The sequence below is a fragment of the Copadichromis virginalis genome, linkage group LG15, assembly GCF_057382275.1.
Source record: "Copadichromis virginalis isolate Kocher_CV1m ecotype Utaka linkage group LG15, C_Virginalis_male_GT1.1, whole genome shotgun sequence".
Taxonomy (NCBI): Eukaryota; Metazoa; Chordata; class Actinopteri; order Cichliformes; family Cichlidae; genus Copadichromis; species Copadichromis virginalis.
The window spans coordinates 21,913,186-21,938,925 of record NC_140632.1 but is presented as its reverse complement, the minus strand read 5'-3'; the positions used below and the strand labels follow the sequence as shown (position 1 = coordinate 21,938,925).

The 25,740-nt window shown below is 38.5% G+C and overlaps 3 protein-coding genes across 3 annotated transcripts; all 3 read right to left on the bottom strand.

Annotated features, from left to right (window-relative positions):
• Nucleotides 1–788: 788 nt before the first annotated feature.
• LOC146692384 (uncharacterized) lies at nt 789–8,453 on the bottom strand. The gene is made up of 8 exons (XM_085432455.1): nt 8,372–8,453; nt 8,162–8,181; nt 5,597–5,788; nt 4,879–5,133; nt 3,052–3,087; nt 2,619–2,648; nt 1,790–1,825; nt 789–1,466 (listed from the first exon to the last, which is right to left on the bottom strand). The coding sequence occupies exons 2-8, from the start codon at nt 8,175–8,177 to the stop codon at nt 1,360–1,362; spliced, it is 672 nt and encodes a 223-aa protein (XP_085288581.1). The 5' UTR covers nt 8,178–8,181; nt 8,372–8,453; the 3' UTR covers nt 789–1,359.
• Nucleotides 8,454–9,198: 745 nt separating this feature from the next.
• Nucleotides 9,199–13,805, bottom strand: LOC146692383 (uncharacterized). Its single transcript, XM_085432461.1, has 6 exons — nt 13,693–13,805; nt 13,039–13,084; nt 10,603–10,794; nt 9,886–10,088; nt 9,741–9,774; nt 9,199–9,582 (listed from the first exon to the last, which is right to left on the bottom strand). Exons 2-6 carry the CDS (start codon nt 13,052–13,054, stop codon nt 9,488–9,490), a joined length of 540 nt encoding a protein of 179 aa, XP_085288587.1. The 5' UTR covers nt 13,055–13,084; nt 13,693–13,805; the 3' UTR covers nt 9,199–9,487.
• A 5,086-nt stretch (nt 13,806–18,891) lies between these two features.
• Nucleotides 18,892–20,660, bottom strand: LOC146692382 (ubiquitin carboxyl-terminal hydrolase 37-like). The gene is made up of 8 exons (XM_085432481.1): nt 20,557–20,660; nt 20,341–20,464; nt 20,108–20,259; nt 19,903–20,002; nt 19,702–19,778; nt 19,421–19,529; nt 19,267–19,324; nt 18,892–19,090 (listed from the first exon to the last, which is right to left on the bottom strand). Exons 1-8 carry the CDS (start codon nt 20,658–20,660, stop codon nt 18,912–18,914), a joined length of 903 nt encoding a protein of 300 aa, XP_085288607.1. The 3' UTR covers nt 18,892–18,911.
• Nucleotides 20,661–25,740: the final 5,080 nt, after the last annotated feature.

Below are 25,740 nucleotides of genomic sequence, written 5' to 3'. Positions count from 1 at the left end.
ACAACCATTAGAATTACCAGTTATCGTTAGTTTTGATTAATTATTTACTCTTTAACCTGTGAAACAACTATATAAACCATTTTTATATAAGGCAGCTATGAATGACTATGAGGCTATTTTTGAACATTTAACACGCTGAAATGAATGTAGCAGGTACGGTCGGCAGTTATTATGTTCTCTGTCTATTAGTGAATTATCTATTACCTTTCCTGTCTACTTTAAGCTGACATTATTATTCACATGTCTTTTAGATTTATCCTGAGTCTCCACAGACTCGTCATATAACTGTGAAATATTAACTTAATCAAATGCTAGTTGCTACCTCTGTCTGTCTACTGTATGAATCTGTCAGGTATGAATAGTGATTACAAATTATTATTGTAACCGCTTTTCTTACCTTTTGACTCCTCAATGTCACTGAACAATGATAAAGAATGAGGTGTTAACCTTTACTCCAAATTATCATGTGGGTCATTATCAGCAGGGATTTCGAGGAACGTCTTTGGTTTTAGACCTGAAGAAGCTTCTCGAATGAGAGGTGAAACATCATCAAGAAACTTAAAGAAGTCTCTTTTCTTTCCAAGCTCCTTAGATTACCATGGCCTGTATGACTGAGAACCGACGTGGACATTAAAAGAGCTCTTAATATGGCTCTTGTTTTCTTTCTTTTCAGAAAGTTAAATTGCATAAAGTTGAACCACACACTAATATGCTCCTTTAAGTTCACGTCTCAATATTTATTTTAAAAAAAAACGGTCGGGGGCGGGGCAACTCCTTAAATGACAGTCTCTGGTTTTATTGTGTTCCACACAATGAGTGTGTAAATATTAATTCAAGAGTTTAAGCAAAAATAGAATTCTAGAGAAAGAACTAATGAACTGAAAAGAAGCACAAAAACCTGTAAACTTGAACTATATCTACTTGTTGAAATTTGTTAAATCAGAAACAGTTTTTAATGTCACTTAATAAAGAATGTCTTTTAATTCAGTATGAACAAAAGCCACAAATGACACCAAGATATCCACTCAATAAATTCGTTATTTTAAAATACATAAGCATGTCTGCAATAACTGGGAAAGAAATGGTTTTGTTTTCTTAAAGCTCACTTTTCAGTCTTGACTTGACATCTGGACATGTGAGTAAAGCAACATTTCATCTTTAGCATGCTACAGTACCAATGATCAAAAGATTCATCCCTAAAACATCTATACCAGCTTTCATAACTATAATACATAACTAACACGTCTTTAATGATTACAAAGGCATGATATATTACATATATTTTGTTTTATATACAGTATCAAGAAAACGTACTGTGATATTGTTAAATTATTGCTTTTGGATTTTGTTTTGCAGTCCTCATTTCCCACTTTTATTTCTCTTCCATATTTTGGAGCTGAATGATGTCACAACTGCCATCAGCAAAGGAACAATCAATCCAGCAATCTGTACCAGAGGATTCAAGCCTAAAATTAAGAAAAATAAAGACAAAAAGAGCAATAAGCCACAGCGGACCATAGTTATGGTAGAGAGAGTTTCTGAGACACATAAATCAGCCATATGTCTGCAGTAGCTGGTTTCTGAAAACTGAAAGTACTAAGTACTTTTACAAGTGTGTAACTGACTCAAGTGACCTGTAAGACTAGTTCTGAGTAGAGTGACATTTGTGCTTGCTCATCACTACATTCTGATTACATTGTAAACAGGCTGAGTGATTTCTACAGAACATGTTATTATATGTTTTAGGATACACCACCAACAAAGCTAAAACTTATACAGTGATACTTACAAGGTCTGATTTTTTTCCAGATGGGGCTACCTAAACCTAAAAGTAAAATGAAAACAGAAGAGTAACTCGTCTGTTATTTTTACCACTCACACACAAGTGACAGAATGTAGGAGGTAAATAAAGCTTTAGGCATAGTCATGTATGCTTTCCTTTATCTCTTTTTTATCAATTCATGAACAAAATAGATATAAACACTAGTACAATATTAAATAACCTCATTATTTAGAGGGAGAAACCAAAGTAATCAAAAAAAATTCTTTTTATTTTGGTGAAATACCAAGATCTAGATGTTATTCTACCCCAGAAGGTTGATTCTGTTCATCTAGACATATCATTTTCAGTGGGAAAAACATTTCATCACCCATCCAAGTGACTTCTTCAGTCTCAGCTCACTGCTGGTTTCCCCAACTTTATAAACAGTACATTCAAACAATGACTGCAAATGTGCTGTTTATAAGGTTGGGGAATCAACCTTTTGGGATTTACTTACCAGGATGGTTGAGCATACATCAAGAAATTCTATTCTACCATGCTAGCTTATGTGTGAATTAGACTTGTACAGGAATTTACATTGCAACTGGAAAGTCATTTTAATTCAGTGCCGTCACCTTCCACACAACCTGATGTGCACATCCGCAAAAATGTTACTACACTTCAGGTTGATGCAGTTGGCAGTGACTTAAATGGTGTGGAAAGTTGCAGCATACAGGCTTTCCGGTTATGCTGTGACTTAGGACACATTGGGATATTTGTTCTAAAAACTGTAGCTTTATGGAGATAAAAGATGAAGACATGAATAAGGATAAAAATTATCAATAATTATACTTACACACGAATATATTCCAGATACTGGAGCAACCTAAAACACAATAAAATGATGTTAAGGTAATGCTAACACAGTTAATACTTACAAAGTTCAAATATGTTTCAGGCAGGGCTACCTAAACAAATAAAAACAGAGCAATAAGTTGTCTGGTATATTTTGCTACTGAAACACATCTTGTAAGATAATTATACCATTGTCATTTTTGGGTTTTTTTTTTCTTTTTGCTCATTTGTTTTGTTTTTATTTTATTTCAACCCAGTGGATGCAACAGAAATATTGAGCATTATCTATATTACAATCTTATAGAACACAACAAGAGATATTTGCTCTTAACACTGTATATTAGAACATAAAATTACTTATTTATATTTTTAATGTTTTAGTATGAAATATGCTAAAAATGAAAATAAGATAAAAAAAATACAGTCATACTTACAAAGTCCAAATATTTTCCAGATGAAGAAACCTAAAACTGAATTAAACAAAATTGTGCTCATTAAATAAATCTTTGATCATAGTCATATACGCTTTTCTTTTACTTTTTTTTCATCATTGAATAAACACGTTATTTAGAGGGAGAAACCAAAGTGATCACAACCAAAAACTCGTGGAAAAGCAGAACAACATCTAGACCTTATACTACCATGCTAACTTATGTATGATCTAGACTTCTGCAGGAAATTTACATTGTAACTAGCGATGTTACCAGAATGGCCTTTTAACCCTGTGCCGTCACCTTCCACATAACCTGATGTGCATATTCCAAGAAATGTTACTGCACGTCAGCTCGATGCAGTCGGCAACAACTTGAATGGGATGGAAGCATGGGCTTAAAAGGGCTTTCTGGTTAGGTTGTGAGTTAGAACACATTGGGATATATCTAAAAGCTGTACCTTTACAATATATTAACCTAAAACACCAACAAATGATGTTTTAGGAAACAACTAAAAAATAAGCAAAAACTAGTACAGTCATACTTGCAAAGTCCAAATATTTTTCAGATGAAGCTACCTAAACCTCAAATAGGGGAAAAAGAGAGCATTAATTTGTACAGTATCTTTTACTACTCAAACACAACTGATATGCCTTATGCATAGGTACTTTTAATTACGCCATGGCTAGACATTACTTAGATTTTCATTAACGTAGCTCATTTATGATACAAACCATTGGAAATGACCAGAATCATCTTTCAATACGAAGACACACAAAGGAGTTTTGACTAGTTAGGCTTTATGGATTAATACATTTCAGGCCACTAAATACCCTACATGTTTTTCTTTTCTGACTTGGATTCAGCTTGGTGAATGTTTTTCAGTTTGGTGTTTATTTTGCACAGAGCACTGCAAGAGACATTGAAAAAAAATGGAAAAAAAGATATACTATTGGGAGATGGCGACAAAACGTTTTTCTCCACGTCAGAGTATGCCTTGCGGTGAGTGTGTCACCTCTTCAGATGTCTCTCACTTATATAAAAACTGTGTTTACTGCAAAGCACTGATTTAATGTGTTCATAGTTTAGGTCAATCTCAAAATAAAAATGTATGAATCTCTCCCACGGGTGTGTCTCTTCCATCACTATGGTTGTTTTCAAGGTCTCAGTACTGACGTGGAAGAGCAAGGACTAAGTTAGTTGTAAGTAAGCTATTAAGACTCGACTGTGTTGGTTTTCCTCCGAAACAATAAGTTCCGTTGGAGCAGCCTTTCAATGCATCTCTCTGTCTCTCGCTAGCAAAGTTGATCCAGACAACAAAGTAAAGCTAGTTTTCGGTTACGAACCCGACACGGAACCCAACGTATTAGCCAGAGATACCTTTACTACAGTTTGGAGCCGCGGACCTGTTTTCCTGTTAATCTGTTTTCTATACGAGATCGCTGCAAAAAGTGCAGCCTTACCTAATGTCCACCCTACTGTTACTCATTTTACATTAAGATTTAACAGTCTAGTTGGTATTGGCATGGCGAGTAACCTTCAGTAATAGCAATAAATAGTAATCAGAATACATTACTCTCATTGAGCAAAGTAACAGAATATGTTACAAAATACGTTTTGGGGCATGTACTCGGTAATCTGTAGTGGAATACATTTTAAAAGTAACCTTCCCAACACTGTGTGCCAGAAAATATTGGAGGGTTGTTTTTTTTTAAATAAATGTGACCATACCATGAGAAATAAGGAACTTTAAATTTGGTGGTCATCAATAAAACACAAAGATGAATATTCAGATAAATCAGATAGATGAAGGTATTATATCATACTTACAGAAACGTGGGATGTGTTGCCACAAAGAGATCAGGTTGTGAATTAAGACTGGAACTGGGAATTCAGAACCAAAAAATTTTTTGATGTCACCCGACATGGTATCATTGAGGTTACAACTGAGGAGGTGGCCTTCAAAAAACAGACAGTCCACAGTTAGGTGGACATTTGGGTTGTTCACCTGCCTCCGGCTTTCAGCTACAACATGGTGAGGATCAAAGGTGTGATGCATCACCACCAGTATTACTGGTTTGCCAGCTGTAAGTGAAGAGACAACAGGATCAAATGATTCAGAAACAAGAGTTTGGGCTTTTTGCCTGCATGTTAAATGTAGCCTTTCTGTTTACTTCCAATTTTGTATTTTATATTTATTTCCCACTTTACAGGCCAAATATTCTAAGTGAACGTAGCATGAGGCCATAATCACTAAAATCACTAAAAGGAGTAATGATATCCAAAACAACATATCAAAAGTAGGACAAATTAGTAGTTCAAAAATTAGCACAAATTAATGTGCTAAACAAACAACACATGGCAAATTGCTATTGTTGTTTTTTAAGTTATTAAACTTGCATCCTGTAAATTACCATGATATTCACATCTACAATGAGTGTATACAAATTCCACTTTCATCTTCACCCTACAGCAATAACTTCAATCAAAACTCAATGTGTCATGCATGCATGTATTATTTAGCATTTAGTTATTTAACATTTCTTACGAGTTATGTTGTGCAGGGCCTCGCCGATGTCTGTTCCAACTCGGGAAACGACAGGACAGAAGACTAGAAGATAGTCACATTCCGTTGCAGAGGTCACGTCTGTTTGTCCAATACTTTTGAGTATTTGAACAACTGGAAAATGGGCCCCATTTGTTTTTCCTGCTTCCCACACAAAGAATTTTTTCCATGACTCTAAAGTGAAACAAAAAGAAAAATTGGATCCTTGTTCAGATGTGACATAATTTTTAATGAGTTAATGTCTATCAACCATATAAACAGTGCTTAACAGTGCTAATCTAAATCCAGATATTTTAAAGAAGAACCAGATTGAATTCATGCATCTATATTCCTGTCTTCCCTGTCAAAGAGCAGGGCAAAGGGCAGGGTACACCCTGGACAGATCCCCAGTGTGTCGCAGGGCTAACATGTAGAGACAGGCAACCATCTGCACTCACACCTATAGGCAACTTAGAGTTACCGATTAACGTATCCCGACTAACTGCATGCCTTTGGACTGTGGGAGGAAGGTGGAGTACTGAGAGAGAACCCACGCAAACACGGGGAGAAAGACCCCAGCCAGGAATCAAACTCAGGACCTTCTTGCTGTGAGGCAACAGTTCCAGAGTGTGCCACAGTGCTGGCCATAGTGAAAATCAAAATTTAAAATTAAAGTGGGATAATTCTAGTTTTTTTATACCACCATTAGAATTTACTGTGAGTATCGTTGGTTTCCATTAATTCCTTGTTTAGCTGCAAACTGAAGCCTCCCCCAGACCACCTGCTGTGGCTAAAATAATGCTTGCAATTGTATATCCTTTCAAGTGTAATTATTAAATAAAGCTTATTGTCTTTAATAGTGAAATATCTGACAACTTTAGTTTTGAAAAGTAAAACTTAAAAAGTCTTGATGTATGCTCAATCATCCAGGTAAGTAAATCTCCAAAAGTTATTTCTGTTCATCTGGACGTAGCGTTTTCAGTGAGGGGAAACGTTTCTCCCACTGAAAACGCTACGTCCAGATGAACAGAATCAACTTTTGGAGATAAAACTTCCATCCATCCATCCATCCATCCATCCATCTTCATCCGCTTTATCCGAGGCCGGGTCGCGGGGGCAGCAGCCTAAGCAGGGAGGCCCAGACCTCCCTCTCCCCAGCCACCTCCTCCAGCTTATCCGGGGGAATACCAAGGCGTTCCCAGGCCAGCCGAGAGATATAATCTCTCCAGCGTGTCCTGGGTCTGCCCCGGGGCCTCCTCCCGGTGGGACATGCCTGGAACACCTCACCCAGGAGGCGCCCAGGGGGCATCCTTGTCAGATGCCCGAACCACCTCAGCTGGCTCCTTTCGATGTGGAGCAGCAGCTGCTCTACTCTGAGCCCCTCCCGGATGGCCGAACTTCTCACCCTATCTCTAAGGGAGAGGCCAGCCACCCTTCGGAGGAAGCTCATTTCTGCCGCTTGTATCCGCGATTTCGTTCTTTCGGTCACTACCCACAGCTCGTGGCCATAGGTGAGGGTAGGAACGTAGATCGACTGGTAAATTGAGAGCTTCACTTTTACACTCAGCTCCCTCTTCACCACGACGGACCAGTGCAGCGTCCGCATTACTGCAGCTGCAGCCCCAATCCGTCTGTCGATCTCTGGCTCCCTTCTCCCATCACTCGCGAACAAGACCCCGAGATACTTGAACTCCTCCACTTGGGGCAGGAACTCATTCCCGACCCGGAGTGGGCACTCCACCCTTTTCCGGCTGAGAACCATGGCCTCAGATTTGGAGGTGCTGATCCTCATTCCCGCTGCTTCACACTCGGCTGCGAACCGTTCCAGTGCAAGCTGGAGGCCCTCACCCGATGAAGCCAACAGAACCACATCATCTGCAAAAATCAGAGATGAGATTCTGAGGCCACCAAAGCGAAAGCCCTCCGCCACTTGGCTGCGCCTAGAAATCCTGTCCATAAAAATTATGAACAGAACCGGAGATAAAGGGCAGCCCTGGCGGAGCCCATCACCCACCGGGAACGAGTCCGACTTATTGCCGGCAATGCGAACCAAGCTCTTGCAACGGTTGTATAGGGATCGAATGGCCCGTAGCAATGGGCCAGACACCCCATACTCCCGCAACACCTCCCACAGGACACCCCGAGGGACACGGTCGAATGCCTTCTCCAAGTCCACAAAACACATGTAGACTGGTTGGGCAAACTCCCATGCACCCTCAAGTATCCTCGAGAGGATAAAGAGCTGGTCCAGTGTTCTGCGACCAGGACGAAAACCGCATTGTTCCTCCTGTATCCGAGGTTCGACTAGCGGACGAACTCTCCTTTCCAGCACCCTGGCATAGACTTTCCCAGGGAGGCTGAGGAGTGTGATCCCCCTGTAGTTGGAACACACCCTCCGGTCCCCCTTCTTAAAGATGGGGACCACCACCCCGGTCTGCCAGTCCACAGGTACTGCCCCTGATCTCCACGCAACATTGCAGAGGCGTGTCAACCAGGACAGCCCTACAACGTCCAGAGCCTTCAGGAACAGATAAAACTTAAAAATTCAAAAGCACCATATTTTCTCACCATGTCTTTGTACCATGTCTCTGAGGAGGGAGAAGAGAAAGGAGCTTTTAGTCAAAACAACAATGAATAATCATGGTCAGCAGTTTCACTTTCTGTTCACTTTTTAAAAAGCTAGGCTAACATTGGCCTAGAGAATATGTATATGTCTGGGCCTGCTAGAGCTGTGAAGTTCACAGCTTCACATGGAAAGATTTTGAGAAATTCACTTACACAATAGCTTGAGTATACAGTCTCTGGTATATCCTTCGAACACTGAAAAGGGAGTGACGTCCTTCCCTGTTTGTGAAGCACTTTCATTTTCGATTTTAAAGTAACTGCCCAAACAGGAACATTAACTCTTTCAGTGTTTGAAAAAAATAAGATCAGAACACAGCAGTAGGGGAAGTGGGTTAACAGAGTGTAAAACTGTGGAATAAAGAAATGGGTCAGGTGAGAATTTAAAGGAAAAGCAATATAAACTGTTTTATTGTCCCTTGCCATTATTTTCCAAGTGTTTGGAAAGAGGAAATTCATGCTTCAAAAATATGCTATCAAAAATAGATCCCCTCCTTTGGTGTTTTGATTGTTGTGGCAGGGAAAACTGTAAAACATGCTGGTCCAGTTGTGTTTAAATCTGATGACTATGCATCATAAGATATGATAATATAGATAAGATAACCTTTATTAGTCCAACACGTGGGCAATTTGATTTGTTACAGCAGAAAGTGGACAGTGTAAAGTTACATAGCAAAAATTTGAAAACAAAACAAAACACTGGAATAAGATAAGATGATAAGAATAAGAATAAGATACTGTACACAATAAAATAAAATACTATATACAATTGATTTGTATTCATCACAGATAATTTAAATATAATTAATAAAATTGCACAAAACAGCATCCTTACTTTCTGAGCTGTTATTTAAAACTTACTAATCTGTTCAACTAAAACCTAAATCTTAACCAGAACATTATATCATACAGCCATACACAGGGGAAATGCTTTGCTTAAGAAGAAGCAAAAAGAGACTGTGAACCGGAAATATAGCCACATGTTGAACTTTAAAAAACTTTAATCTCATAGCACCTTTGGCTGAAACATTGGATACAAACTTTACACGACCATCTCTTCAGAGAGGATTTCTTTCACACAAGTATTGGACAAGAGCAGCAAGTTATTCTTTTAGAACATTTTAGCATCTCAGATCTCACTGTCAAACTCACAACACATTTTTTCAATGAACATGTAGCCCTGTGCATAAGGTTGCAGATCTCTTATCATTATATCATTTTCCTTTTTTTATGATCCAGATAATAAAAAAAAAACATTCAGCTCAGTAACATCTAAATCATCCTTCGCACTACTTCCATAGTCACAGTTGCCACTATCATAATACACATTATAAAACCTACACCCAGTATCAGAGGGTCAGTGTAACCTACGGGGAGAAAAGAGCTTGTTATTTATAAGTTAAACATTTATAAGTTTGAAATTAGTTACTGAATATTAATGCCAATGTCCGTACAACTTTATTATGTGGAAAGCGACAAAAGCAATCTTTGATGAAATATACAAAAGCATTACAGTTATACTCACAACTGCATTTTCGCCACTTAGAAGTCTGAATGAGCTAAAGAATAAAACAAAGAGTTATAATCATGTTTGGGTTTACATTGAGGGTGGGGTTGTTTGTTTGCTTGTTATTAATAGTACCAAGCATGACTGTATGTATAGAAATTACCTGGTGAATGGAAACTCTGAAAAACTTCCCAATGTTACACCACATGATATCATTGAAGCTGCAATCAAGCAGTTTTCCCTTATAAACCAGACAATCCACAGTGAGGTGGACATTCTCGTTCTTCACCTGTCTCCAGCTTTCAGCTACAACATGCTCAAGATTGGAGGTGTGATGCATCACCACCAGAATTACAGGTTTACCACCTGTAGGCAGAGAGACAACAGGATCAAATGATTCAGAAACAAGATTTTTTGGTCTTGGCCTGCACGTTAAATGAAGAAGAAAGAAGAACTACATGAATGTTCATCACAGGTTTTTTCACATATACCAGCAGCATTGACTGAATGAACCACAGTACATTAGTGACATTAGTCTGCTCACATTAACTGATACATACTGCAGGAATAGTTTTCCTATGTTGTTGTTTTTTATAGTTACTCTGATCATGATCTTAAGATTTTATGGAAAAGTGAGCAAGTTTGATTTAATACATGAAGACTGTCCATTCATTCGCTTTCTAATTACAAAAAAACAGTGCATGTCTTTTGACAAATGTGAATACAAAGGAAGTGGGCACCTAATGTTATACCTGTCACATGCAGATAGAATGCTCTATTTTTTGCTATGATATTTTTCAAAACCTTCATATAATTATTTTGAATAGGTTCTCTAGAATTCTGATGGCAGTTGAAAAACTAGTGAATAAGGACTTCTTACGGGGAATCTTGTCCAGGGCCTCTGCAATGTCTGCTCCAACTTGTGAATTAACAGGACAGAAAATCAGAAGGTAGTCAGATTTTTCTGCGGAGGTCACTTCCATTTGATCGATACTTTTAAGCCTTTTAATAAAAGAATGATGAGCTTCACTTGTTTTTCTAGCCGAGATGACAAAGAATCTTTTCCACAACACTAAAGATAAATTAAAAAGGAGAAGAAGACAAGTGTGAAGCCACACATCTTACACACAATGAGCGATATTATACATTATATATTTTGTGTTTAGCTTATTAGATGTGTTAATTACATTAGACTTTTGGCCTAGAGACCAGTCAGTGACACGCACACCCCAGTACCTTCTAGTTGCCAGTGGGGTCACTGACTGGTCACTAGAGCACCCTGAATGGAGCTTGAGCAATGGATTTCACAGAGACTGTCAGCAATCTCTATACTACAAGTCAGAGGTGGGACCAAGTCATTGTTTTGCAAGTCTCAAGTAAGTCTCAAGTCTTTATCCTCAAGTCTCAAGTCAAGTCTCAAGTAATGTCAGGCAAGTCCGAGTCGAGTCTCAAGTCACTGGTGTAAAAGTCCGAGTCAAGTCACAAGTCTTAAACTTTGAATTTCAAGTCCTTCCGAGTCTTTAAAAAACCCCGAAAAAAAGCATGTTGCAGTTATATGCTAAATGTAAATATTAGACCATGTAATTTTAAAATCTGTGTTTTTCTCAACACATGACAAAATAGTGAACTTAGAAAATATACACAAATTGTGAAATTGCACCTCTATAAAATGCAGCTCAATTAAACCTAGCTCCAAGAATAATTTTCACCGACAGTTCTGAGATAAGCTGCATGTTATTCTTGGATGCGGTTGTAGGACCAGCTTTAAAATCGCATGACAAAAATATCATACATATTAAAAAAAACTGTATCACCAACGTAGCCTGGACAACATTTGCTAGTTAGATGAAGTCAGCTATCTCATCGTAGCATATTTATCTGCATATTTATAATTATACGGTTCTTGGAGTGAGTGCACACACTCATGAAGTTTAGTAACTTCAGGTCACTGCAACAAGCCCAGGTACAGTTTACCGACGGATGGGTGCAGGACCTTGAAATGCACCGTGTAGAACGAAAGACCATCGTACGTATCATAAGTTTACCAGTCTCACAAATTGTTGTCATAAATACACATTCCTTAACCGTTTATTAATATAACCTTTGAGCTCAACGGTAATTAATTAGTAGTGGAAATAATTTCTGGTACCCATCACAGAAATGTAGCAGTGACAATAATATTGTATGCTGTAATCGCACTGGGCAATTAGTGATACAAAAAACCTGTTTTATCCTGTGAATAAAAGTATATGTTTTTGTCAATGTACCATAATAACAGAAGCGAAACGCAATATTGTGTCAGGACAATTCACTATTTATGCACAATAAATAAAGGAGCATAGCGCGACAATTTCTGTTCAGCGCCAGACTTGCTTGTAACCTATATCACCAATTATGTTATGAAAATGACGTATTAACTACTAAAAAACACTGACCTTTGTGGAAATGCTTGGAGCAGACTAACCTGTGAGCTGGAGTGTTCTGGGACGTTATATTTGATCTTTGAATGGCTGAAATCCAGGCCATCCGTCGCGTCTTTGTTACTTCGGAAACATGGCTCGAACAATTTCTCTTCAAAGTCGTAATTCGATAACAACCGATCTCTTTACCCGTCGGCTTCCCGTGGCTGTCATGCGACCGGCTATTGCAGTTAATAATACAACAGCTTCTTGACATTTTTGTGTTTCTTTTTATCGCTGTGTGACTGATTTCAATTGAAAGCCTGCGTGCGCTAGTACCTCTTGCCACGAGTTCCCAGAATCCTTTGCGGTTTTACCCCTGAATGACATCACATTTTCAATCTCTATATAATATGCATGTTAAGTTTTATATTTGGGGTGAAATATCAAGTCTTTTCAAGTAAACCAGTTCAAGTCCAATTCAAGTCCCAGGTCATTGGTGTAAAAGTCCAAGTCAAGTCACAAGTCTTAGAACAGTTTTTCAAGTCAAGTCTAAAGTCATAAAATTAATGACTTGAGTCTGACTCGAGTCCAAGTCATGTGACTCGAGTCCACACCTCTGCTACAAGTGATCACATATCCAGTTCACCAGAAGCCAGGGTTTGGCCTCTATAGTTACTTCCTTTTTATCCTGTGACACCAAGTGTACCATATTATAAATGTGAGTTTTTAAAAGTTCTACATCATCAGTGTGACCTGTGTAGCTCAAAGTTATTGAAATAAGGGGGAAGCTCCAATCACAATTATCTGCACACTCAGTTAATCATAAGATTTAAAAAAAAGCAGTTAGAAATGTTCTCTATCGTAATTGCCAAGTGCAGCTTGTTCTCCTTAATAATATTAACCTTTTTTCTTACCTTTTTGCTTTTCCATGTCCCTGAGAAAGGATAAACCAAAAGGAACCTTTAATCAGAATAATATAACAAAATTTAATACAATAACAAAACGCAATGTGTGCTGATATGCATCGCAGATTCCTCATAGCCACAGTTGCTTTGTATAAGCTTTTCCTGGCCAAGAATACTAAAAAATATCTTAGAGATGTATTACCTGCATTAGTCTGATGTAGCAAAGCAAATCAGCAGACAGTTACTGAGATTTGGAAACGTTATTTCTTGATATGATTGCCACAAAAGAAGCACTATTAAATATACTATTATTAACAACCAATCACATTACAACAAGTCAGTGCATTTAGTCAGGTCGACATGGTGAAGAAGACCTAAGCTAATCAGGATGGTGGAGAAAGGCGACTTTGAATGTGGCATGGTTGTTGGTGCCCAATAGGCTGGTCCGGGTTTTCTTTACACAGTCATCTCTGTGGTTTACAGAAAATTTCACTTCCTATAAGCATGAAACTATGTTAAATGTAAGTGTCCTCACACACACACACACACACACACACACACACGTACACCAGCACACACAAACACACACACACACACACACGCACACCAGCACACACAAACACACACACACACGCACACCAGCACACACAAACACACACAGACCTTTCCTTCCTCGCTTTCTCTCCCTCACTGTCTGTTTGTGCCTGATGCTTTCCTTTTCCTCCTCTTAGCGCCTCTTTGCTGCACCACTTCTCTCCCAGTAGCTGTTGCACTTGTTCAGAGTTCCGCTTTAGATGAATAAAGAGGAAATACCGCTAGAGTGTGAGGCGGTGCTAGGGACATTATTACGGAAGTGCTTGCACTTGTGAAACTATCTGACAAATATTGCTGAAACTTTCACAAACACACCACTGAAACTCAAACAAACATTACTGAAACTTTCTAATACACACTACTGAAATTCCCACACACACACACTGCTGAAACGCCCAAACACTGTTGGAAACCAAGAAGATTTCAGCTGAACATGAAGTTAGCTTAGAAAAGAGCGTATTTTAAAACACGGCTAACAACATTCTGATGTCTACTTCACAGCCTTTAGCAACCTAACTGAAACAGCAGCATTATTTAACTATGCAGTCATTTGAAAAAGGACGTTTTCATAGTACTCCAGTTTTCAGTTTTCAGTTTCAGCTTTCAGATTTTATTTGTCATATGCAAGTTAGCACAGGGTCAACATTGCAATGAAATGTGTTTGATGAGCAGCAGTCACTCAGCAGCATGGTACAGTAGGAGAAAATATAATAAAATAAAATAAAATAATAAAGAAAATAGAAAAATAGTAAGGAGCAAAATATTAGAGAGACATGGTAAAAGAGAAAAGATGACTAAATATATATGTATCTATAAATATTAATATATGTACACTAGTGATTAAATAAGAAAATCTTGAAAAGAAATATGACGGGAGGTCAGATGGGATATTGCACAGGAATGAGCAGCAGAAGTACTCCAGTAAGTCCTGTGCCCTTTTAACCCTTTAACGCCTAGTGTACAACATTTGATACATACAGTTTTTTGCCAGTTTTTGGGACTTCAACATCATCAATGTGAATTTCCCCCCCTGAAAAACCTAAATAAACCTAAATAAACAAATTTAAAAAAAACAAGCAAATAGGCAGATATGACACAAATTAAATGTCATATATGGAAATTGGAATGTAATTTATTTTCTAAATAATTACAAAAACAATAAAGAAAAGGTTAAAGACTTTTTTTTTTAAAGGTTTTTCTGGCAATTATTTCATGATTTAGGCTTCAAAGTGTTAATTCCTATGGAAACAGTAATGGTGTACTTAAGTTGACACTATCAAATGCAAAAACCACCAGCCAACATATTGGACTGTCTCTCCAACAACTACTACAGTAAGGAGAGAATGGACACTAGATAATAGGCTGGTATTTAGAATGGTACATAATGAATTGTTGAGTGATAGAAACAGCATTATTACCCTCCAGTGTTATCCATATTAGGAATTTTATTTGAAATGATAGAATCTGATTACTGTAAGTCTTCTGACATCAACAATTAACCACAGTCAGCTGCCACTCAACATGTTTTTGTTCTTTTCAGATCAATCTCCATAAACCCGACAACTTTTCAGTGGTAACTCTGGAAAGCAGTAAAATCAATATATCATCCAATAGATCTAAACAAGTAAAAGCGTTGAAGCATGTTATACAGAGAGGCAAATAAATTCTGCTATTTTTTTTACACTAAATAGTTCATTAAATATTAGCAAAGACCACCCATGTCTTATGCTACCGCACTTTGTCTTTAAAACTGATTTTGGAAAATATTTGGTAACATTGTAAGATAAAGATTGTGCAGTCATCCTTACAAGCTTGGAATATTTTTCACACGTCAAAGATAGATAAGTCTAAATAAAGACAATAGAGGACTAAATCATCTGCCATATTTTACAACTCAGTCACAGATCATGAAATGAGTTAATCAATTTCAGTATATGTAAAGTTTTGAACTTATTCACATAAATCACATGGATACAGCAACACTAATAGAATAACATGTTTCATTTAAAGACTATAGCTGTGCTAGTTGGAGGCATTACCATAAATAGAAATGATAAAACTGGCTCTTACTGTGTGACCTGACCAGTGAACCAGGCCAGAAAAAAATCAGAGCAAACAGTAACGATTCTCATCAAAGACTTTGCAGGGAAATTGCAGGGATTTCATGCAAGGTTGAAGGCATCAAGTTGACCTTCTCATGACTTGTGTCATGAGAAGGTCAACCTCTGACTGAGTGCCTCTGACTGAGTGCCTGTTTATGCAGTCTGACCACCTGTTGAAGGTAACGTGCTAACATGTTAGCTTATGAATTTTTTTACGTGGCAGCTGTACGAGCTAGCTACGTGATTTTGTAAGCTGCTGTGCTCTTCACAAATAAAGCTGGAAGCAGCTCAGACTATTAGAACCAGCACTGAGGCCTGTTACATTTATACAGTGTTAGAGCAATGGCTGCAGCCTACAGCCTTTAAACTAGCGATTAAAATGCTGACAGTAAACTCGTCAGTCCAGATGTTACCACATTACTTTATGATTTAAATGAGTTAAAACAACTTAAACAGGCAGATTAAAATAACAGCTGTCAGTTCTCTCATTCCTTATATCAAGACTGGAGATCACACTACTGATTTCAGTTCATTTAAACCAAATCTCATTTTCATCAATGGCATCATCTCAAAGCACATTACTTTTCAGTTTCAACATTTGACAAAAGTAGCAGAAATCACACATTTTCATCATCTGGGCCTTTTGTTTTAGGCAAAGAAGGAGGGTAATATTTAAAGCTTCCCATTCCAGGGAACATTTTGTAACAATCAGGTTTCTGAGCAGTGTCCAGCAGACTTCACATTGTTTCTCTAAGTAAGCGCATCTGTGATAAACTCCAAGTTGTTTTTGGACATTAATGACAACATAATTGGTGATTTTACACTTATGGAAATGATGTATTATGGAATGGGTGTCCTTCTGAATATCCACACATTCAACATCAGCAAATATATTTTGACTTAAATCAACAGCAAGCTTTTCCTGGAAGTTTTCCAATGCTTGGCGAAGGTGTGTTGGTGGCCAGGGAAGGAACGTGCCCTCCGGTTGTTGCAAGTGGCTGCCATCAGTCTCTCCAGAAGACCATCACAGCAACTTTCATGGGGCAAATGGGGCTGGAAGACCAGTCCTCTGCCTAAACCAGGTGGCTGCAGCCTGGCCCCACACTTTGAAAGGCTGGATTGCTGAAAATGGTAGTGCTAGAGAAATTTGTGGGGGGGGGGCTACCGGCCAGGACAGTGAAGTGAGTCTGCTATCACTAGCCGGTGAACCTCGAAACTGCCATCACCCTGGCCAAAGACCAGCTGGCGACCATGTCAGTCATGGATATTCACAAATACCCCATAGTACTGGTGGAAATGAAAGATTGGGGGGAAATGCATAGAGTAACGGCTGCGGTTAGCTGACGGCTAGCATACCCCTTAAATCTCAAAACTGATTGGTTGGAGTTTAGTAGCTCAATAGGGCAGTATGCAGGGCTGCACACACAGCCAATAGGGACATGTGGCGTTTGGGCCGCGTTCAGCTTGCCGGTTCCGGCAATTCGCTACACAGAAGATAATGGCACTATGCAATTCGCCCTTTGATCAAATGATGAGAGCTGATAGTCAAATAGTGCGCCCTGACATTTCCACATTTTGTAACGACAGACCATGTTGAGCGTGTCGTGACACTTGTACAATGGAAGAACACAATGGTCGCAGAAGAGCCACTGAGAAATGATTTTTTTAGGTGACTCGTTACAACTCGATGGCTGGTCACCTGGAATAAGATAAGACTCTGGACCCAAAAATTGACCGATTTTACTGGCCAGGAATCTGTTTGGATGTGAGCTGATGGTGTGCGTCCAGTGGTGTCAGCTGGTGAACCAGCTGGCCATTCCAAAAGTGCCTTTATGCCCTTACTGCCCTTAATGGAGGTACCACTTGAGCACATTGGCATGGACCTCATCTGACCATTTTACCGATGAGAAAAAGTAAATCTTTCGTTCAGTTGTTGTTAACTGATCTTGACTTTGTTAATTAAACGTTGTAAACCTGCTTTCAGTGTGTCCTGTACATGAGTTCTTTCAGTAAACCACAGCACGGTGTGTTTTTTGAGCTGATGAAGTTCAGCCAAAACAGGAAACATGCAGCAGGAGACAGTAACTTGTTAAAATGTTATAAAAGGTACAATTAAAGATTTTCATGGATTTTTCAAGGATAAATGTCTAATTTGGTCAAAAGTTCTATATGCCATTTCTGGAGAGAGTGCAGTGGAAATGTTGTCACTTTTGGACTTTGCTACTTGCAGCTAAACATTTGCAGCTAAATAATGTATAATGTAAGCAGAAACTGCAACTGAATGAGGGAATATTTGTCTAAAAACTTAAACTGAACTAGAAGGGTACCAGTGCTCCAGCTTACCATCTTTACCTGAGTAAATCTGTTTGTTGAACAATCTAAATGGTTGATTCAGAAACTTCTGTGACATCAACTTAACTGAGACTCATTACAAATTTCACAAAACACAGTTGAATACTTAGTTACTTAGTTTTTATTAGTTATTTTTGTTTTTGTTGTTATGTTAATTTTAATTATAAATAAATAAATAATATCTTTATTTTATTTTATTATTAATTTATTTGTTTATTTTTTTGTTGTTCCCAGAGAGCAAGCCAAACACCGATCCTGACTATCTCTAGTAGTGGTGCACCACTAGTAGACTTTGTTTTAACCTCCTAGGACCTGGAGTCCATATATGTGGACATTACATTTTGGGTTGTCTAGACCAAAATATAAAATGTTGCTATACAAAGGCCTGATATTCATGTATGAGGACATCATGCTGCCATATGTCCTCATATGTGGATCTCATTTTTCACCGAAATAAAAATCAGGTGAAAAAAAAATCAGGTAATTCTTTGTTTTTACATTCATCAGGTCCCAATCAACCCAAAATGGCACAGAGAAATTAAAAATGCATGCCATTAAAAAGTCCAGGTCTTAGAAGGTGAACAATGTCTCTGCTGATGAGACCGGTGAATGTGGGGCGACGGTGGCAAGAAAAAACTCCCTCCTGGAGGAAGAAATCTTGGGAGGAACCAGGCTCTCTGGGAGGACCCTTCCTCCTAAGGGCAATACTTACCAGCGGTCTGAGATGACGGTTGTTCCTTCTCAGCATGATGATGGCTCTAACTTCATTCCACATCCTGTTTTAGAATGAAGAGAAAAATGATTAACAAGGTAATAGGACATTTCAAAATTCTCTCAGCTGCTGTGTCTTCTTACGTTTCTCTTGTAAAACAGGATGTAGGCTGAGTGCTGCTGTTCCTCAAAAACTGCCGATCCAGTTGTGTGGAGCACCTGTGCATCATTATAGGTGAGCCAAGGATCTGATGTAGACTGTGGACTCTCCTCAGGATGCACAGAATTACAGATGTAGTGTCCTGAAATCACATTAAGACAAATGAATCCAACTTCTAAAAGTCAACTGATTCAAGCAAACAGTGGTTTGGACTTAGTGCTTCTTAAAACATCAAAAGCTTTTGTGTGTGAGTCCTTCACTCAAAAGTAGCAAGTTCTGTTCAATCATTTTCTGTTTGTAACAAGTCAGTTGTTTTACCTGATTCTGTGCCTCCATAGTGACTAATGATGCTTATGAGTCCATAACGGCCATCACCCTGAGAAGGAACAAATCCAAAGATCAGTTTCATAAAGTCTCACATCAGTGCGATAATTAAGCTGATTCTCTGAGATGTTCTGCAGTCTGTTTTTACCTGTTTGGATGACACCACCAAGTCCCTCTGCAGCCTGACGGGGTCATTCACCTTCTGAAGCTTGTGGGTTTTTGTAAAGCCAAACCTCTTCAGGTGAAAGATGAGGACTCTGGCAGAAAAGAAAAAAAACCCAAGGTACAAAATAAGAAGAATGAGTGTCAAACACAAACCGAAGATGGGGCAAAATGACTGCTCAAGTGTTGTCTTAAAAACTCTGATGTTTAGTTCGCCACAGTTTGGAAATCAGGTCAGTCGATCAATTCTGATGTGACCTTACTCACGTTGGCAGTGTATCAAAAGACGGCTTCACTTCCGAGGTCGTCCCTCCACAGTCACAGGTAAATTCGATTTTTTGTTCCTAAACAACAGCACAGAGAAAACAGGCTTTATGGTAGAAAAAAAATCACAACATATGCACACAAACACAAACAAAAAAGGTGTGTTAAGATCAGTGATACTACATCTCGAATTTGTGATCTTACCTTCAAGTATGTCCCTAACATGTCCTCAACAGACCCCTCTGGAACCAGGTCAAGAGACAAGCTGGTGAATTCCTCCTGGCGTGATGACTGGTGACCGCAGCTACACATTTAAGGAGTAACGTAGTTAAAGTAACGATCAGGTAGGTGGAAAAGAGGTATATGAAAATGTTGCAATCAGCCCTGTGTTTCTGAAAGACTGGCTTACCTCTTGCATGTCCTCATGTTTTCCATTTTGAAAACATGATGGTCTTCTACTGGGCAGGTATAACTTTGGCCCAGGAGAGCTGCTTCCCTCTTCAGGTGAGGTGAGAGGCTTTTCACCTTATTGAGGAACAAGGTTAGGAATTCATGAGCGTCCTGAAAGAAAAACACAGAGGAGATTTAGAACATAAACATAAACATTAGAAGGTAAAGCAAAAAACAAAATGTCCAAATAACTTTCTGCGCACTGCCTTTGTATTCAGGAACCTGTTTGCTGAATGCCTTCTTAAAAGATATTAGGCGGCGTTTTTTAAGGTCATAATCTCTTGATTCATGACAGTTCCTGATGTCCATGAGCCTTCTGTAACAAGGAAAGGGTAAACAGACATTTCTGGTGTTAGATATCTTTGTTCTTCAGGTTTTTGAAGAAAGTAGAAGGTTGATGTAGCGCACCTTAAGAGCCGAGCTTCTGAGACTGCTCTCCACAAAGTCTCCTGACGGCTGACGTCTCTAATGAACTCCTCATTGTTGAGGAGGCTCTGCAGGCAGGAGTTCATGACAGCTACAGCTATTGTTTGGGATGATATGATGAAACTGAAGGGTGGCTGGGCACCTGGAAAAAAAAAAGAGGTTGGATGAGGCTGCAGCTCGTTTCCCAGCCTTACTGGCATTGCCCCTCAAACCTGCTGCACCACCCCTTCCCTGCAGAAATGACAAGAAAAGAAATGACAAATGATGGGTCTCTGATGGGCAAAGACAGACAGACAGACAAAGTCCCTAGAGACACAATTTCAGTCAGTTCTATGCCAAGTTGTTGTGAATAAGGGTAAGTATGGAATTGAGTGCCTTTTTTATGTTTGAATAATTCATGCTGGTGTTACAGGGCTTAGTAAACAAAAACTAATTTTGATGAAAGAAGCCAAGTACAAGGACCTCAACAAAGCCTACAATGAGGTGTGCCTATTGGAGAAAAAATACAAAGAAAGTCAGGTTGGCTCAAAGCATTCGTACAGTACTGTATCCGAGGAAATCGATGATATTAAAGCCAAGTTCATAGAAACTTTATATAGCTTAAAGTGAAATTATCAAAGAAACCTCAGCTACTTACCTGCTTTTGACTAACAGTTCTCTGAGTTTTGCTTCAAAGAAAATTTTTTGGTTTATTTCAGCTGTTTTCAATTGATATTGACTTTGTTAGTTAAACATTGTTAACCTGCTTTCAGTGTGTCCTGTACACGAATCCTCTTAGCAAACCATGACATAATATCTTTTTGGAGCTGATGAAGCTAAGCTAAAAACTATGGAGGACCACAAGAGCCACGCGCACATCGAAATAAAGAATTCTGTGCTTAAATATTGAATTGTAGAATAAATTCTCCATTTGTAAATTCATTTTTGAATTCCAATTTAATAAATTGGATTTCAAAATCCATTTTTGATTCGTGTTCGCTCAGGGATTAACCTTTGGATTAGCTGTTGGATTAACAACTTCATTTTAAAAAATACTGCAGCTATTCGAAATTTGCCACACTGTGGGATGTAAGGAGCTCTCTGATTGGTCCATCTCTGAGGCCGTCTCTCCTGCATGAAGTCCAGGTGCTGATTTTCCAGTGTGTGCATCTGTCACACCATCAATGGCTGCAGTATGGAACAGATGTGGGTGTGTCCTCATCTCCCAGAGGAGTCCAAATCATCATCAAACAGCCCTACAGACACAAAAATGTGAAAATATAAACAGCCAGACTATCAGCAGTGATTTAACTACTTTAAGATCTCTGAGAAAAACATTTACAGTATATATCACTGAATTTAAGGCCTTTAAAATCACAGAGCATACAGAAAAAAGTACTAAACTGAATCAATTTCGGCTTTCGTTTTTCATGATGTATATTGTATTAATAATTAAATTTCATTATCTGTGTCTTTACCACACATTTCCCACACAGGTTTAGATACTGTAGGTTAAGTGAATGCTTAAATTGATTGACACTGATTAGAATATACTGGACATTCGAAGCTAAGATTCAGCGCACTGTGTTAGAGGCTGGGATTTGATGAATTTATCATATATACAACCTTTGATCATCATTTATGTCCAGTTGAGAATGAATCTGTGCACTCACATATTAATTGTCCCCCTACACACACACACACACACACACACACACACACACACACATACACGCACACCCTTAAACATACCTGCTATCTCTTGTCTCTCTTCCTCCGTGTGCCCAACAATCTCCTCTTCCTCCTTTCAGCATCCCTTGCCTACACCACTTTGGTCACATGTCTCACTTCTTGACAGTACCTCCCATACAAGTGTCAATCATGACCGATGAAAGCACACACATTTGAGGTCATTAAACCAATCGGCTTGTGACCCATGTTGTAACTAACCTCAAGATTAACTTGCATATTATCATAAACTGCAGTGGTTTTATCCTGACATAGTTAAAAATAAAGGGAGTTGGAAATTTTCTTAAAAGCGGCAACTCTTTATTCCATATCCTAAATTCCATGTTTTCCATTTTGGAACTAGGATAATCTCACTACCAAGCTGAGTTTGGGAGAGACTTTTAGCCTCAGCAGTCTAGGAGAAAATATGGCAAGTAAATAGGAATTACTCTGTATTATGCTCCAGCTACATGTTACATTTTGTTATAATGAGGGGAGAAAAGTAATGTTTTTATATTGCTTTAATTTAGACAATAATTCTAGATTTATTTATTTTTTTGTCTTCTACTTCTTCTTTCATTTGTTTTTCATTTTCCTGTGCATGGGCCTCTGGGTCTCTGCCCAGAACACCCATTGAGTAATTTGGGCCCACCCTGTTACATTATAAGTTTGATCAAATTTGAACCAGGAAATTGCCCTTTGAAACATGGATATTATTTTGTTTTACTCATGAAAATCAAGATGCAACAAAGAACTACAAATCTCATAAACCTCATATTATGGATGCAGACCTAAACTTAGAAAAACACATTAAGACAATAACAAAATCAGCTTACTATCACCTCAAGAATATTTCAAGGATAAAAGATCTGATGTCTCAACAGGACCTGGAAAAACTAGTCCATGCATTCATCTTTAGTAGGCTTGATTACTGTAACAGCATCTTTACAGGTCTACCTAAAAAATCAGTCAGACAACTACAGCTCATTCAGAACTCTGCTGCTCGAGTCCTCACTAAGACCAAAAAAGTGGACCACATCAGTCCAGCTCTGAGGTCCTTACACTGGCTGCCTGTCCGTCAGAGGATAGACTTTAAAGTCCTGATGCTGGTCTATAAAGCTCTGAATGGTTTAGGACCAAAATAGGTCAGGAGTGACCTCCTGACCCAGTATGAACCTTCCAGATCCCTCAGGTCATCTGGATCCGGTCTTTTATCAGTTCCCAGAGTCAGAACCAGACACGGAGAAGCTGCATTCAGCTTTTATGCTCCATATATCTGGAACAAACTCCCAGAAAGCCTCAGATCAGCTGAAACACTCAGTTTATTTAAATCCAGGTTGAAGACTCACCTGTTCTCAGCTGCATTTGAATAAAACACCAAATCCACACTTTTAAGCTTAAATTTCAAAACTTACATTTAACTACTGATTTTATCTACTGTTCTGATTTTATCTGTTTTGACTTTATATACTGTTTTGTTTCTTTGTTTGTTTATTAGTTAGTTTGCTTGTTTTAATCAATTTTAAATCATGCTTTTTATTTGTTTTTGTTTCTAATGTCTCTGTAAAGCACTTTGAATCACCTTGTTGTTGAATTGTGCTATACAAATAAACTTGCCTTGCTTATTAAATGATATTGGTAGCTCATAGAGACTTTGGATTCTTAGTGTCTCCAGCTTTCATCTCTTACATAATGAGATTGAAGGCATGATGTATCACCACTAGAATTACTGGTTTATCACCTGTGAGTGTGGAGATAACTGGATAAAATCGATCAGAAACAATATGAGGAAAATAGTTAGCTTACTTAATTTACATGACTGTGCATGGAAACTCACAAAGAAATCCTTGACAAACATTACACTGTGCAAGATAGAACGTGCTTATTAAAAGTTATTGTTAACTTCATCACCTCAAAAATAAATGTAAGTTAATTTACTTACATTTATTTATTTATTTTATGCAGAGAAATTGTTTGTTTTTCATACTGTGTGTTAATTATATGCATTAAAATGTGGCTTGGCAAAACCAAACTGATCAGAATGAATCCATCTCAGAGAGAATGAGTGTCTTTTGGGACGTGAGCTTGTTTTCTTGATGAATGGAATTGCAAGTGTCAGTCAGTCAGACATAAAAAGTGTCTTTATTCCATAGTCAGAAGATACAAACTGTTTCTGCTTAGTAAAGGAAAAGGAACCGTTGAAAACATATTAAATATCAATAAAATAAAATCAAGCTTGACATCTATAATTTTATGGACTGTGTAATGTGTGAGGAATGAAAAGATCCCACATTATTTAATGGGAATAAAAATGATCACACAGCTGATTTCAAAAACATCCCAAAGATCAAAGAAAAAGAAAATTACGTGGCTAGTTAGACAATTTAACATCTTGCATTCCAGCACCTCAAAATGGTAATCAGCAGTTTGTATGATCCTCACCAGTTTGTATGCATGCCAGGCAACATCAGGGCATGCTCCTAGTGAGATAACATATGGTGCTAATGGATCTTGTTTCATCCCGGATATTGGTTCTGGTACTTACCTTGGCTGGTGCTGGGCTTGATGTGACACCCTTCATGAACGATAAGGAGGTTTCTTGTCTTGATGTTAGTATCTTCTATCTCCTCCTCTTGTCTCAGCATTGTATCTGGCAACCACGTATCAATTGCCTGGAACTTGTTCTTCCCAGTCATGCCACTGTCCTGGGTCGTTTCGACCCAGCATTTGGAGTTTCTCGTGGCTTTTGTATTTTTGGTTATTTTCTTGATTTCTTGTCAGGCTATGGTGATGATGATGATTATTAATAAGTATGTTCCAGCTTATTCTGGTTTAGGTTTAGTTCTACCAGTGTAAAGTCCGTGTTTTCTTAGTCTGCATATTTGTGTATTGTTTCCTGTTTTATTTTGAAGGGTTACGACTTATGTCAGTATGTCTAACTTCGCTCCCCCTGTCTCGTTAGCCCTAATCTCTCCCAGCTGTCTCCCTCCTGTTTTCAATTCCCTGATTACTCCCCTGTGTATATAAACCCTGTGTTTGCCTTTGCTCAGTGTCGTGTTGTACCCTCGGATCCTGCCTGTGTGTTTCCGTTTTCAGCGTTCATTGTTCTGTTTATGTTTTGTTCCTTACCAGCAATAAAGCTGAGATGAGAAGCTTTTTTGAGTTGAAATCCTGTCTCCACGAGTCCTGCATTTGGATCCTCACCTCCGCCTGCCCGCACACAGAGCCCTGACAATTCATCCCGTCTCAAACCACTGTCATAAAACATGATGTGGTGCTGACTAACCCTACACCAATCAAACAGCGCGCTTATCGGGTTAGTCCAGCAAAGCGGGAAATCATAAAACAGGAAGTTGAGTATCTTCATCAGAATGGATTTGCAGTTCCAAGCTCCAGCTCTTGGAGTTCACCATGTCTCCGAGACACGAAGTCAGATGGAAGCCCAAGATTCTGTACTGA

What these genes read in the sequence shown, in the direction of transcription:
- LOC146692384 (XM_085432455.1), bottom strand. An exon ending in GGCCCTGCACAACATAACTC is followed by an intron (nt 5,134 to 5,596) that starts GTAAGAAATGTT and finishes CTTCACTTACAG; the next exon opens with CTGGCAAACCAGTAATACTG. An exon ending in CTGGAAAAAAATCAGACCTT is followed by an intron (nt 1,467 to 1,789) that starts GTAAGTATCACT and finishes TCTTAATTTTAG; the next exon opens with GCTTGAATCCTCTGGTACAG.
- LOC146692383 (XM_085432461.1), bottom strand. An exon ending in GGCCCTGGACAAGATTCCCC is followed by an intron (nt 10,089 to 10,602) that starts GTAAGAAGTCCT and finishes CTCTGCCTACAG; the next exon opens with GTGGTAAACCTGTAATTCTG. An exon ending in TAAGTGGCGAAAATGCAGTT is followed by an intron (nt 9,583 to 9,740) that starts GTGAGTATAACT and finishes TTCTCCCCGTAG; the next exon opens with GTTACACTGACCCTCTGATA.
- LOC146692382 (XM_085432481.1), bottom strand. Translation starts at nt 20,660, where the DNA reads ATGAACTCCTGCCTGCAGAGCCTCCTCAACAATGAGGAGTTCATTAGA. An exon ending in TCTTTTGATACACTGCCAAC is followed by an intron (nt 19,530 to 19,701) that starts GTGAGTAAGGTC and finishes CTTTTCTGCCAG; the next exon opens with AGTCCTCATCTTTCACCTGA. An exon ending in TGGTGGTGTCATCCAAACAG is followed by an intron (nt 19,325 to 19,420) that starts GTAAAAACAGAC and finishes GTTCCTTCTCAG; the next exon opens with GGTGATGGCCGTTATGGACT.